This window comes from Danio aesculapii, chromosome 18 (genome assembly GCF_903798145.1).
Source record: "Danio aesculapii chromosome 18, fDanAes4.1, whole genome shotgun sequence".
Classification (NCBI taxonomy): domain Eukaryota; kingdom Metazoa; phylum Chordata; class Actinopteri; order Cypriniformes; family Danionidae; genus Danio; species Danio aesculapii.
Genome location: NC_079452.1, coordinates 17,800,481 through 17,816,577, shown reverse-complemented (window position 1 = coordinate 17,816,577; position 16,097 = coordinate 17,800,481). Strand labels below are relative to the sequence as shown.

At 38.4% G+C, this 16,097-nt stretch overlaps 1 protein-coding gene across 5 annotated transcripts in view; it reads left to right on the top strand.

The window, feature by feature from the left end:
• Positions 1 to 16,097, top strand: part of LOC130245295 (spectrin beta chain, non-erythrocytic 4-like) — a 131,916-nt gene that overhangs the window by 101,957 nt on the left and 13,862 nt on the right. For 3 of the 5 annotated variants that reach the window (XM_056477938.1, XM_056477939.1, XM_056477941.1), the window contains 7 exons: positions 2,587 to 2,865; positions 3,002 to 3,132; positions 3,578 to 3,782; positions 5,249 to 5,494; positions 8,229 to 8,363; positions 10,950 to 11,194; positions 14,596 to 14,782. In XM_056477938.1, coding sequence (XP_056333913.1) covers positions 2,587 to 2,865; positions 3,002 to 3,132; positions 3,578 to 3,782; positions 5,249 to 5,494; positions 8,229 to 8,363; positions 10,950 to 11,194; positions 14,596 to 14,782 — 1,428 coding nt within the window. The remainder of the gene's footprint in view (positions 1 to 2,586; positions 2,866 to 3,001; positions 3,133 to 3,577; positions 3,783 to 5,248; positions 5,495 to 8,228; positions 8,364 to 10,949; positions 11,195 to 14,595; positions 14,783 to 16,097) is intronic. The other 2 variants (XM_056477940.1, XM_056477942.1) reach the window with 1 other exon arrangement.

The window sequence follows — 16,097 nt, the reverse complement described above, 5'->3', positions numbered from 1 at the left end:
GGAAAAAACACAGAAAAGGTCAAAAATGTATTTAAACCGAAAGTGAAACTAGTGGTTTGTGGGAAAATTCTCATGAATCATTCAAGAAATCGTTTCTGCATCAGTTCTTAGATTTTAAAAATACATCACTATTTTCTCTTGAATTGATTATGAGCTTAGATTTGAACAGCAGATGGTGCTGCATGCTTTATAAACAGCTGTACTCTGCTTGTATCCAATTCCCTTACCAATACCACTAGAAGCTAAAATAATCATTAAGTTAGGAAAGGTTTAAGCAGATCACAAGGGTGTTCACAGTGAAATGTGTTTACATTAATCTTGTCACATAAAAGCCAACTTACATGACTCAACCCAACACACAATTGCTCTTCCTCATGAGCATTTGAGTGTACGGTTAAAGACTAGCCTAGAGCACTATCTGCTGTTAAAAATTAGCCTAGAGCACCATCTTCTGTAAAAAACAAAACTAGCATAGAGCACCGACTGCTGTTAAACACTAGCCTAGCGCACCATCTTGGGCTCTATTTTAACGGTCTAGGTGCAAAGTCCAAAGCGCAGGCCGCAAAAGCATTAAGGCTGCGTCCGAATCCACTTTTGCTATTTTAAGGACAGAAAAATATGCTCTGCGCCCCGGCGTATGGTCTAACAGGGTTGAGCTTATTCTTTTAATGAGTTATGGGTGTGTTTTGAGAATAAACCAATCAGTCTCATCTCTCATTCCCTTTAAGAGTCAGTTGCGTCACGCCATGCTGCATTTGCTATTTACATGGCGGCCTTTGTATGTGGAAAAACTAAACACTTCACTAGCGAGAAAACAGTAAAACAGACCATCTGCTGCATGTGTGTTGTAGGCTACACACAGACATCCATTAGCCTACATAATTAATTTCGTTTGTTTGAGCGCAAATATTTGTTTCAAAACTATTTATAAATTCAGTTCTAATTTCCAGCAAACTAATAAATTAATAATAATAACGAAGTGTGGTCAAAAAACGGAGTTATATCCAAACACATATGCTATGTTAACACGTCTGCTGTTAAACACTAGCCTAGAGTGCCATCTACTGTAAAAAACTAGCCTAGAGCACCATCTTCTGTAAAAAAACTAGCCTAGAGCATCGTCTGCTGTTAAAACATAGCCTAGAGCACCGTCTGTTGTTAAACACTAGCCTAGAGCACCATCTTCTATAAAAAACTAGCTTAGAGCACCGTCTGCGGTTAAACACTAGCCTAGAGCGCCATCGTCTGTAAAAAAAGAAGCCTAGAGCGCCATCTTCTGTAAAAAAAGGAGCCTAGAGCGCCATCTTCTGTAAAAAAAGGAGCCTAGAGCGCCATCTTCTGTAAAAAAAGGAGCCTAGAGCGCCATCTTCTGTAAAAAACTAGCCTAGAGCACCATCTTCTGCAAAAACTAGCTTAGAGCACCGTCTGCTGTTAAAAACTAGCCTAGAGCGCCGTCTTCTGCAAAAAACTAGCTTAGAGCACCGTCTGCTGTTAAAAACTAGCTTAGAGCACCGTCTGCTGTTAAAAACTAGCCTAGAGCGCTGTCTTCTGTAAAAAACTAGCTTAGAGCACCGTCTGCTGTTAAAAACTAGCCTAGAGCACCGTCTTCTGTAAAAAACTAGCTTAGAGCACCGTCTGCTGTTAAAAACTAGCCTAGAGCGCCATCTTCTGTAAAAAACTAGCTTAGAGCACCGTCTGCTGTTAAAAACTAGCCTAGAGCACCATCTTCTTTAAAAAACTAGCTTAGAGCACTGTCTGCTGTTAAAAACTAGCCTAGAGCACCGTCTTCTGTAAAAAACTAGCTTAGAGCGCCGTCTGCTGTTAAAAACTAGCCTAGAGCACCATCTTCTGTAAAAAAAATAGCTTAGAGCACTGTCTGCTGTTAAAAACTAGCCTAGAGCACCGTCTTCTGTAAAAAACTAGCTTAGAGCGCCATCTGCTGTTAAAATCTAGCCTAGAGCGCCATCTTCTGTTAAAAACTACCCTAGAGCGCCATCTTCTGTAAAAAAACTAGCCTAGAGCACCATCCTTTGTAAAAAACTTACCTAGAGCACCATCTGCTGTTAAACACTAGCCTAGAGCACCATCTGTAAAAAACTTACCTAGAGCACCATCTTCTGAAAAAAAACTAGCCTAGAGCGCCATCTGCTGTTAAAAATTAGACTAGAGCGTTACATGATGCTAAAAAACTAGCCTAGAGCACCGTCTGCTGTTAAAAACTAGACTAGAGCGTTATATGATGCTTAAAAAAATAGCCTAGAGCAACTTCTGCTGTTAAAAACTAGCCTATAACCCCATCTTCTGTAAAAAGAGCCCTATCTTCTGTAAAATACTACCCTAGAGCGTCATATTCTGTAAAAAACAAACAAACAAAAAAAAATGGTCTACAGCACTGTCGGTTGTTTAAAAACTAGCTTAGAGCCCCATCTTCTGTAAAATACTAAATACTAGAGGATCAAAAAAAGTGCAACTTATTCTTAAAGTTATTCAGAAATCAACATTTGTCACACGTTTTCAGCTTATTCACTATAGTTAAGACAGTGGTTGTGAGATGAGATGAGGATGTGGCTGATTTTGTCCTCTCAGACTCTTCAGCGAGAGCTTCATGGCCACCGCTCGCGGGTGGAGGACGTTCTGGAGCGAGCAGGTCTGATCTCTTCCATCCGCAGTCCAGAGGCCGACAGCATCCGGGCCGGCATGGAGCAGCTCCATCAGCTGTGGGAGGCGCTGTGGGCAGAGACGGAGCGCCGGCAGCTCATGTTGGACGCCATGTATCAGGCGCAGCAGTACTACTTTGATGTGGCAGAGGTGGAGGCCTGGCTGAGCGAACAAGAGCTGCACATGATGAATGAAGAGACCGGGAAGGTACAGTAGGACGACAGTGGTGATTAAGGTTGTTTCTGTACTGTTACTAGTATCAGAAATACTTGCCAATACTGCAAAAATTCTGGCAAAACACTGCTGATGACACCGAAGCATGAATGTATCCGTGTCTGTTTAGGATGAGGCCAGTACTCTGCAGCTGCTGAAGAAACAGCTGGCGCTCGAGCAAACCATCGAGGACTATGCAGAAACCATCGGTCTGCTCTCTCAGCAGTGCAGACAGCTGCTGGAGCTCGGACATCCAGACTGGTGAATGATCAGCAGTCGCTTTACAGTCAAACACACTCAAACATTCACTGACTGCATCTCTACATACAAACCCAGTGGTCACACTTTACAATAAGGTTTCATCAGTAAATATGCTTACTAACATAAACTAATAATAAACAATACTTGTACAGCATTTATTAATCATAGTTCAACATTTACTAATGCATTATTAACATCCAAATTCATGCTTGTTAACATTAGTTAATGCACTATTAGTTAACATGAACAATCAACAAAAAAGCTGCAGCAATTATTACAAGAAAATATGATACAGTCGTATGCATATACTGTATATCTGACTCAATCTAAAAGCAATCACACATGCCAGTCCATTTACCATTGTTTTTAATAACACCTTACAGGAATACCAGATGTCATAGATGTTTTCCTGTGAATGAAATCCAGGTTTATGTTTGTGTGTCAGCGAGCAGATCAGCAAGCGTCAGTCTCAGATCGACAGGCTGTACGTGTCTCTGAAGGACTTGGTGGAGGAGAGAAAGTCTCGTCTGGAGCAGCAGTACTGGCTCTATCAGCTCAACAGAGAAGTGGATGAGCTGGAGCAGTGGATCGCGGAGAGAGAGGTCATCGCCAGCTCCACTGAACTCGGACAGGACTTCGAGCACGTCACGGTCAGTTCATGGCTAGTTGCTTTAAATAGCAGAGAATAATGTTGCGATAGATAGATATATAGATAGACAGACAGACAGACAGACAGACCGACAGACGAGCTGGAGCAGTGGATCGCGGAGAGAGAGTTCATCGCCAGCTCCAACGAACTCGGACAGGACTTTGAGCACGTGATGGTCAGTTCATGGCTAGTTGCTATAAACTGATAGATGGATGGATGGATGGACTTACGGGAAAAAAGATAGATAGATAGATAGATAGATAGATAGATAGATAGATAGATAGATAGATAGATAGATAGATAGATAGATAGATAGATAGATAGATAGATAGATAGATAGATAGATAGATAGATAGATAGATAGATAGATAGACTTACTGGAGAATGGATGGATGGATGGATGGATAGATAGACTTACAGGAGAAAAGAGATAGATAGATAGATAGATAGATAGATAGATAGATAGATAGATAGATAGATAGATAGATAGATAGATAGATAGATAGATAGATAGATAGATAGATAGATAGATAGATAGATAGATAGATAGATAGATAGACTTACAGGAGAATGGATGGATGGATGGATGGATGGATGGATGGATAGATAGACTTACAGGAGAAAAGAGATAGATAGATAGATAGATAGATAGATAGATAGATAGATAGATAGATAGATAGATAGATAGATAGATAGATAGATAGATAGATAGATAGATAGATAGATAGATAGATAGATAGATAGATAGATAGATAGATAGACTTACAGGAGAAAAGATGGATGGATGGATAGATAGATAGACTTACAGGAGAAAAGAGATAGATAGATAGACAGATAGATAGATAGATAGATAGATAGATAGATAGATAGATAGATAGATAGATAGATAGATAGATAGATAGATAGATAGATAGATAGATAGATAGATAGATAGATAGATAGACTTACAGGAGAATGGATGGATGGATGGATGGATGGATGGATAGATAGACTTACAGGAGAAAAGAGATAGATAGATAGATAGATAGATAGATAGATAGATAGATAGATAGATAGATAGATAGATAGATAGATAGATAGATAGATAGATAGATAGATAGATAGATAGATAGATAGACTTACAGGAGAATGGATGGATGGATGGATGGATGGATAGATAGACTTACAGGAGAAAAGAGATAGATAGATAGATAGATAGATAGATAGATAGATAGATAGATAGATAGATAGATAGATAGATAGATAGATAGATAGATAGATAGATAGATAGATAGATAGATAGATAGATAGATAGATAGATAGATAGATAGATAGATAAATAGATAGATAGACTTAATGAATAATTACCTTGGACTCATGTGAACCTATTACACCCCTTTAAAACAAAATGAGGAAGTTTCACATAGCAATAATAGGGACACTTAAACACATCTGCCATCATGTTGACACTGTTTTTCTGTTTTTCAGATTCTGCAGGAGAAATTTACAGAGTTTGCAGCTGAGACAGGCGGCCTGGGGCAGGAGAGGGTCACTGCTGTTAACCAGATGGTGGATGAGCTTATAGATTACGGCCACACGGATGCAGCCACCATTGCTGAGTGGAAGGATGGCGTGAACGAGGCCTGGGCCGACCTGCTGGAGCTGATGGAGACGCGGGGACAGATGCTTGCTGCTTCACACCAACTACACAAGTTCTTCTCAGACTGCCGAGAGGTACAGTCAAAATTATTAGGCCTCCTGTGAATTTCTTTTTATAATATTTCCAAATGATGTTTAACAGAGCAAGGAATTTTTCATAGTATTTCCTATAATATTTTTTCTTCTAGAGAAAGTCTTATTTGTTTTATTTCGGCTAGAATTAAAACAGTTTAAAAGGTCATTATTATTAACCCCCTTAAGCAATATTTGTTTTCGATTGTCTACAGAACCACTGTTATACAATGACTTGCCTAATTATTCCAACTTGCCTAACTAACCTAGTTAAGCCTTTAAATGTCACTTTAAGCTGAATACTAGTATCTTAAAAAATATCCAGTCAAATATTATTTACTGTGATCATGTCTAAGATAAATAAATCAGTTATTAGAGATGAGTTATTAAAACTATTATGTTTAGAAATGTGTTGAAAAAATGGTGAATGCGGTTGTACTCATGACATATACAGGATTCAAAAGTCATAAATTTGACATGGTATTTTCCAGGCCTGGAAAAGTTTAGGAAAATCTGAAAAACCCAGAAAGTTTTGGAAAAGTCATGGAAATTATTTTAACAAATATCTGTATACTTAAATATGTGTTAGTTGTCTTTACTTCTTTTCTGTCCATGGCCAAACTCTCATATTATTATTGCTGCGTAAGCATTATCTAAATAAATTGTACATATATATATATATATATATATATATATATATAAAGATTTATTTTGTAGAGATGGGTTCGAACTGTAGTTCTGCCGAATGACTAAAAAGTTATCAGTATTGATGGTAAAAAACTGTACATTCTAGTCAAACCATTCTTCTGCAATCTTATATCAGTATTAATAGCTGTAAATGTGGGAGAGCGTTGATATTATGTGATTGTATTGTATTATACGGAAATATGAATATACATTTATGGATATATACATATATACAAATATGGATATACATGAATATACATATACAATATGGAACAGTTAAGTGTTGATGTTAAATCAGAAGTAATTCACAAATACTTGAAAATGAAATTATTAATGACAATAATTCTCTATGGTTACAACTGAATTAGTTACAAAATAACTGTATAAAATGATCAAATCTGAAATGATAAGACATATGATATAAATTGTACCCAGCTTAAATGTATAATTAAAGTTACCAGAGGTAGAAGGAGAGACACAGGGGGAGGGAGAAAGAGACAAAGAGAGCAGGCCCAGAAGTTAGCCTGATTGCAGTAGAGTCAGAGAAGATAGACTCCAGAGGAGGAGAGGAGCAGAGGAGGAAAGCAGACCAGGAAAAGACAGGCCAGGAAAAGAAAAGAGCCAGAGCCGCGTTTTACAACCTATTTTGTATCTTTCTTGACCGTGTGACTAAAGCCCAAATACTGAGACATTCAAACTGACCAATCAACATGTGACCACATCGTAAAACCCCCAAAGTCCACACACCAGGCCCTGATCTTATCAGTATCTGCCTTTGGAGTCAGTATGGACCTTCTTGAGTCAAATATACATGTTTTGTCATGTAAACAAACGCATATAATAATTTAGCCTCTCACAATTTAGACTAAATAGATTGTTGCATGTTCTATGATATGCTGTAATAACTTTGAACATGCATTGTTTTTCTTGTATACGTAAACATTATATGAAACATTAGATCATGAAAATTTACTTGAAAGTCCTGGATAAGTCATTGAATTTTAGTAGTAAAAATGTGTATGAACCCTGCATATACTACTTGGTAGTTTAGTAATTGATTTCACTAATTTGGCAACCATTAAAAATTGACTGGGAAACATTTTCTATATATAAAGATTGTGACTTATGTAACGCTATGGGGTGGTATGACGCAGTTCCTTTTCGCGCTTACCAGCTGACCGTCTTACCGCTTACCTCCATATGGACGGTTTTCCTGCTGTTACCAGTTTGTCATGTTAGCTTGCCATGTGCGTCGGCGGACTTGAGACGCAGAGAGGAGTTAATTACAACAACAGGGTTTAAGTCTTGCGAATAACGGTTCCAGAAAGCGGGTAAGACAAAACAAAAGCCAAAAATTCTAATAAACAAGTAAAATACAGGGTGAAAATGTGGTAAAATCTAAAAAAGGTGAAAGAAATCAGGCAAGGGCTTTTCTTTTTCTGGATTGCCTTTTGAAAACACTGTCGGTTGGGTTTAGGGAAGGGGGTGGGCGGGTCAATCAGTGCTTTTGAAAACACTATTGGTTGGGTTTAGTGAAGGGGGAGGGGTGGGTCAGTCGATCACTCAGTCAGTAGACAGCGGTCTCTGGTGGATTTATGTGAGAACAGCAGGCGTGACTGGCACTTGAGAGAAATCTGAGATCTCAAAAATCATACACAGCAGCCTCTGGTGGATTCGTGAAATCAAAAACTGCAAAAAAAACGTACCTCCTGTAACGTATTTGGCACTCTCCAGAAATGTATATAGGGGTACGTTTTCAGAATGAGCCTCGGTTGCATACACTACACAGTTGAGTGTATGGTGTATCATTTGGGATGCAACTCTAGTTTCCCTAAGTATCCTTTGTGCATGCATTTTAATTTATTACAGTGATGTTTATAGGATATTGCTGAGGTATGCTCATCTTTGCAGGTATTGTGGAGAATAACTTCTGTTTGTGTGTTTACTGTTTACTTGCGTGTACGGGAGAAATGGGAGCAGGTGTTTGTACTCATATTGTATGAAAGCTAAGAGCACAACGGTCTGATGTTTCTGCCTGTGTGTTTTTCAGGTGTTAGCACAGATTGAGGATAAGCAGCGGAGGTTGCCTGAAGTTCATGCGTGTCAAGGAGGCACTTCAAATACCAGCACTCTTCAGAGACTTATGCAGACGTTTGAACATGATATTCAGCTACTTGTTGCGCAGGTGAACTACTGCAGCACATACTAATGCAATGAGGACAAATTAAATAGTTACACAGGGTTCCCACGGGTCATGGGAGTTTTGGAAATTCAAGTAATTTTAAAAGATCTGTTCCAAACTTTGTTGAAAGTGTCAGGGAATTTGATATAATTTTTGTCCAAATCATGGCATGTCGTGGATTTTTGTTTGCAGTTTAAAATTAAAATTCCCATTTATTCATTCATATTTCATCGACTCAATCCATTATTTATCAGGGGTCGCCACAGCGGAATGAACCACCAACTATTCCAGCATATTTGTTACCCAGCGGATACCCAGCACTGGGAAACACCCATACACTCTCACATTCACACACTAAGGCCAATTTAATTCATCCAATTCACTCCACACAGAAATGCCAACTGTCCTAGGCGGGACTCAAACCAGCAACCTTCGTGCTGTGAGGCGACACTGCTAATCACTGAGCCACCATGCCGCCCAATCCCCATTTATTCATTTATTTTTTTTCGGCTGATTCCCTTTATTTATCAGGGGTCGCCACAGCGGAATGAACTGCCAACTTTTCCAGCATATGTTTTACACAGCGGATGCCCCTTCAGCTGCAACCCAGCCTAGGGAAACACCCATACCCATGAGAAAAGAGTGGGAACCCTTGTTACAGTGCCCAGCATAAATCTCTCTTTTAAATTAATTTTCTATTGAATGAATAATATGGGTAGCATGGTGGCTCAGTGGTTAGCACTGTAACCTCACAGCAAGAAGGTCACTGGTTCGAGTCCCGGCTGGGTCAGTTGGCATTTCTGTATGGAGTTTGCATGTTCTCCCCGTGTTGGCGCGGGTTTCCTCCGGGAGCTCCGGTTACCCCCACAGTCCAAACACATAAGCTATAGGTGAATTGAATAAGCTAAATTGGCCATAGTGAATAAGTGTGTGTGTGTGTGTTGTGAGAGTGTATGTTATTACTGTAACATATGATAACAGATCTGTGATACATAGTACATTACATTAGTCAGACCCAAAGCCAAATCTGGCACTAATCTCAAAAAATAACTTAAGATCACAGTCCAGAAATGAGTAAAATATATTAGGGAAAAGGATGGTGCAGTAGGTAGCGCTGTTGCTTCAAAGCAAGAAGGTTCCTGGTTCGAGCCTCGGCTGTGTCAGTTAGCATTTCTGTTTAAAGTCTGCATGTTCTCCCCGTGTTGGCGTGGGTTTCCTCTGGGTACTCCGGTTTCCCTCACAGTCCAAACACATGAGCTATAGGTGAATTGAATAAACTAAATTGGCCGTAGTGTATGAGTGTGAATTTGAGTATGTATGGGTGATTCCCAGAGATGGGTTGCAGCTGGAAGGGCATCCGCTGTGTAAAACATATGCTGGATAAGTTGACAGTTCATTCCGCTGTGGCAATCCCTGATTAATAAGGGAATAAGCTGAAAAGAAAATGAATGAATGGGGGGTTAGGGAAAAATATGACGAGTAAAAACAAGTAGTTTGTAATTTTACATTCATCTGCAATTTACCTCAAATGAGTTTAAATGTATTTTCTTGTTATTCCTAAAGATGTTCGATGACTAAACTCTTATTTTAATCAATATAATTGTTTAATAAAACTGCTTAAATGCACAATAATAAGTAGCCTCTATATTCATTGAGAAAATGATAAAAATATTAATTGTGTTGTACTCTTTCATGTGTATTTACAGTTAAAGTCAAAATTATTAAAATGAGAATTATTTATTTTTTTAAATATTTCCCAAATGATGTTTAACAGAGCAAGGAAATTTTCACAGTATGTCTGATAATATTTTTTCTTCTGGAGAAAGTCTCATTTGTTTTATTTCGGCTAGAATAAAAGAAGTTTTGAATTTTTTAAAACCATTTTAAGGTCAATATTATTAGCCCCAGTGCTTAATTTGTGAATTGCGAGGTCCCGGAATAGATCGGTGTAACGGATCCGCCAGGATGACCGAGGATGTGGAGGTGCTGCGTACAAAAATGTAGAGCGGGGGTCGGGGATGTTGACACGGACGAAAGTGAAGAGTGGGGGGGGGGGGTGGGTAGCGCGGTGTGTTGGATGGCGGAAGGGTATCCCGGATGAAAGTGAAGAGTGGGGGAATTTGTCGCAGACGAAAGTGAAGAGGGTTGGCGAGTCGCGGAAAGTGAAAGCGAACAGCGGACGGGGGAGGAGGGCGGTTGAGGAGGGGGATCAGTAAAATGAGGTGCCGGATCATATTTCAGAGATTCCGGATCCGGTGTGTTCCGGCACAAATTAAGCCCTGATTAGCCTCTTTAAGCAATATTTGTTTTTGATTGTCTACAGAACAAACCATCATTATACAATGACTTGCCTAAATACCCTAAATTAGGCCTAATTAACCTAGTTTAGGCTTTAAATTGGATTTTAAGCTGAATACTAGTATCTTGAGAAACATCTAGTAAAATATGTACTGTCATCATGGCAAAGATAACAGATCTTCTTTCAGTTAAACAGAAATTGGGGGAAAATAAGCAGGGCTAATAACTCTGACTTCAACTGTATCTCTGTAAGATTTGTAGATAGATATCTCTAACACCTGTTTTCTTCAGGTAAGACAGCTACAGGAGAGTGCAGCACAGCTCCGAACGGTTTACGCCGGTGAGAAAGCAGAAGCGATTGCCATGCAGGAACACGAGGTGATGCAGGCGTGGAAAGAGCTGCTGATATCTTGTGAGGACTGCCGGATGCAGATAACCACAGCCACAGACAAGCTACGTTTCTTTGGGATGGTGCGTGATCAGCTGATGTGGATGGAAAGCATCATCTGCCAGATAGGAACTGGGGAGAAGCCAAGGTAGGACACATGCTGGGACGCTCGGTCTGCGCTTATAGAAACTCATTAAGGTGTTTTAACATCATAATGCATGAAGATTTGCGTCAGGTCAGCTGGAGATTAGCCACTGTGGCCGCTGGAGTGTACTATACAGTAGATATCATACCGCGAGCACAAATAAATGATAAAGTGGTAAGTGCATGAATTGCAAAAATACTTATTTAAACAGATTAAGCATAATAGTACTGTATATATTAGGAGCAGGAATACAATGGATCTGTTACAAAACGTTTTGAGCTGCTACTGCCTGCATAGGTACCTACCCTCTTAGGTGCCATCAAAGACTATAGAACACACGAGACGTGTCACTCGTATAATTTTGAAAAGTGTAACGTCAATATGGGGAATAAAGCCCCGCCTTCTAGTACAGGAGCCAATCAGCGATCACGATAGACTGATGATTGTCCAGGGGAGGGGCTCGGACCAGATTTTGTGTGATTTGAATATTTAGAAATGAAACTAAAGAGACAGTTGTTGATTAATTTTATTGATGATTCCTAATAAAAGTTTAATCGTCTTAATATGAAACTTAATTTTGGAGAATTTGATGTTTTCCCATTCAAACAGAATGCCCGAGAGGCACTTCAAAGATGGACGCCGAGTGAAGAGGCTTGCCTTAAATGAACTTTGGTGCCATTTACAGCCATTTGGTGTATTTTTGTTTAAAAATAGCATTTCAGACTGAAAATGCTCCTCATTCAGGCTGGGATTTTAACTGTATTTCAGAAAAATACATATCCTTCCGCAGATGATACTTGATTATTAATGCTCACTGAGCATGCAAATATTTTGCTGGCGTTCATACGACGACCGCTTGAGTAATGGTCTAATGAGAGGGAAAACACATGCAATAGTTTAAAAGACCAATCAGAGAGTGATTTTAGTCAGCCATGCCATTTTTAAAAGTCTGCATTTCAATCCATCTATACACTCTCAGAAAAAAATGGTACAATGTTGTACCAAAGAAAGTGCAAACCCTTGTCACTGGGGCAATACCTTTTTATAGAACAGAATTGTACCTTTAGACAAAGAAACACATTTGTACTATTGCAGTTTGTACCTTTAAGGACACGATCTGCACCATGGGAAACCAAAATGTACCTGCAGATACAATATTGCACAGTACCTTCATCAAAGGTACAAATCAGATCCATGAAGGTACCACTACAGTGACAAGATACTTTAGACACTTCCTTCAAGAACTATTTAAAGGCGTTTTGCTTTATCCAATATGCATCAATTTATTTTCAGTAAATATAAAACATCAAATACGTTTATTAAACAATGTTTTAAAAAGTTTTTTTTGTGTAAATGCAGCTTTTTCATTTACAATAAAGAATAAAAAATACTTTAACATAAATCAAAAAATCTATCTTTGCTGAACATTTCACAACACTTTTCACAAAATGCTACAGAAATACCTTCTCCCATGCACAATATCAATTTTTTCCTCAAATTTCCACACAATACCTTTGTAATCACTTAAAAGTTCATTTAATTCATTAATTTTACAATAGAAATAGGATTATGCAGAAGTATTGTAGCGAGATATGCACAATGTTTGATTGGTATTACAATACTAAAATGTCTGCATGAACACTTTGCATATGCAGGACTTTTGCCAGCTCACATGCATAATGGAAAGCAAACGCCAAAAGGTGCGGATATCAATAATGAAAATGTATTTATCAGAAAATGCTTACCAAACATTTATTAAAAATGTCTTAAATGTTTAGTTTAAAGTACCTATAGTTTTGTTTTACCAGTTTTATAGAGCTTAATAATGAATGTTTATGAGTTTCTTTAAACATATACTTTAAAATTCATGTTTTAATATGGAAATTATTCATAAAATCACTTTGCCTTTCCAGTAATATTTATTTTCATAGATATTATAATAAAGAAGGAGTTGTACAACACTTATGTACCTTTTTATGAAAACAACTGTGTACCTTCATTTCAATTAAACGAAGGTACAAGTAAAAGATACAGAAAAGGTACAGAACAGTATCATAAAGGTCTTTTCTGTTCTATATAAGGTACAACTTTTACAAAGGTACAAAACTGTTCCTTAAGGAATATTATTTGGACCACCTTGCACCTTTTTTTCTGAGAGTGTAGAGATGCAACACGTCTATCCAAACCACTCCATTGATTTTGTATAGCAGAAGGGTGCCTAATAATCTGCTTAAGTCATGATGTATAATATACTGTTTCCGGGTCCAAGCCGCTGCTCAGTTGAATTGATAAAATATTCATTTATGACACTTTTTAGTCATATCACACATTAAGTGAATTTTATACATCATGGTGTACGCAACGGTCTCTGCACTTGCTGCATCACAGACATCAATATTTTAACAATTTGTAAAACATAATCACTTTCTGGCTATCAGATATTAGGCATTGATGTATATATTGCGATCGTGATTTTTGAAAGTATTACATCACTTTGTAAACGTTTATTATTACAGTTTGTTGAGTCTCCCCATACAGTTTGAAACATCGATTGGACCCAGAAGCCACTTCGCGAGACATCACACTTAACAAGCGGATAATAAATAAAACAATGTCTAAAAGTTGCCATGTGATAAAATGTAAACAAGCTAAAAAATCAGAACCAAGTGCTAAAACCTGTCGACCACAAAAACTAATGTTTACGGACACAGTAGTAGAGCGCAACATCTCGCATTGATACATTGATAGTGTCTGAATCCCAGAGTGCATCCCAAATGAAAACAGGGTCTTTCTTTGTGTTGACGCCAGGTGTAACCATAATATAATGTATGTGTTTTAAAATTAAAACGAATTAGTTTAAACGACACCTTAGGCAATAACTTCAAATATGTGAGATAACATAACTAACAAACAAAAGAAAACAAAAAAACAAACAAAACATAATAAACAAACCAAAGAAAACCCTTTAAAAATTAAATACACATATTCAACAATTAGATAAAAGGATTGGGGTTTAAAGCTGATATCCACTAGCCTCCATTTTACTTTTTCTACTAAGGATGTCAATGTCTACCGAACTCCAGCATTCTACAAAATATTATTTGTGTTCAGTGGAAAAAAAAAAGTTTTGAACCACTCGAGGGTAAGTAAATGGTGAAAAATTGTTCATTTTGGGGGAAATATCCCTTTAAATTCCATCCAGGTTGGCAGCTCACTAGGTTTTGGAACAGAGCTATAGTAAGTTTTTGTATATTTTGATCACATCATAAGAATCTGAAAAAGCTCAGGAGCCATCATGGACACTCTTCATGTTGCCAGCATGGCCTTCTGTTGCTGTTGTTTCCTGCGGGCAGACTTGGCCCATGTATTCTTGCATGAGTAACTCTCTCTCTTCTCACTGTCAGCTCTTTCCTCAGAGCTTTAATGGGATATGGGCTCTCTGGTACTTGCAGGGATGTGTCCTCCGTGGAGGTTCTGATGAACTATCACCAGAGCCTCAAGAGTGAGGTGGAGGCCCGCAACAAGAGCGTCCTACAGTGTATCGAGTTGGGCAAGACTTTACTGGCCGCCCGTAACCCTGCATCAGAAGAGGTGATGCATAAAACAGCCAGCACAGCCTGATCAGGAACTACACTGTGACTTTGAAATCACTATAAGAGAAAAAAAAACATATGCTGTGTCCTAATTCACCTACTTATACAGTGTCCTAAAAATATATACTTTTTGTGAACAAAGGTGCATTGTTTTGAGTGTGTAACTTCTCTTTCCTTATTAACGGAGCATTATATTACATTATAGTGCCCTGTCAATCATCTTTCACATCAACATTTCTTTAATGTTCAATTCTCTGCCATTGAAGCAGCAGCAGCAAGTTAATCTGCCATTTATCTTTCATTTAGTCTTTCATGTCGAGAAATCTCTTAGGTGTTTGCCAAATTATGCATTCAGAAGTTAATGACCAAACACCAAGTTCACATTGTTGCAGATGAAATATAACCCGATAAACGTGACTGAAATGTTTCCAGTAGGTTAGATATTGATTAACAATCCTTCATTCAGACATCTTTACCAAAGTCTCTCCAGTTAACCTTTTTTGTTTGGCTTCTCCGCCATGATTGTAGTTTGTTGACGCCTGCATTTGTACTGTAGTTATAACTGATTTCACATCGAATGCACAATGTATTGTAGCAGGGCTCGAAATTGCGACCGTTTCACATATGTGTCCGGAATTTTATCTATGTGACCTCAAAATATATTTGGGAGCATTTGCGCTCAGGAATAGTTTAAAACTGTTGTCATGTCAACTTACTGCAGTAAACAAAGTCCGCAATGCTTGCCCCGCCTTCGCGCTTTTCATATTGGCCCACTGCGCTAGAACTGAACGCGAATGGATTGGTTAATATCAGCTGTCAATCACTCAGTCAATGCCTTCTGCTTTCAGATGACAGGGAGAGCTACACAACCGCGAAAAAAATGTAACACGCTGAAGATGAGAATGAAAACAACACTGACAGATTTTGTTTTAGAAACCACCTAAAGCTACAAATAATGGCACATCTGATTACTGATCATGTGCTGAATGTTAATCCACCATCTACACTTTTCCAAGAGTGGATAAAAGACTTCCATTGGCTTCAAGTCTGCTATGAAAATAACTAAAGCATTCATTGTAAAGTCTGTGGGATGAAATTTTCAGGCAACTGTTTACACATTTTAAGCACGAGAGGTTCTGTTTAGTCCTTCATTTAATCGCCAGATGCTGTCAGCCGTGCAAGTGGCAGCTATATGTCAAACTTAACACCACATACACCATCGCAAAAGGGCTTGCACTGACTAAGATTAAACTAATATTGCAGCTAGATATATGTCAAAAGCATCTGTGCAATATCAGACACCACCCGTGAGA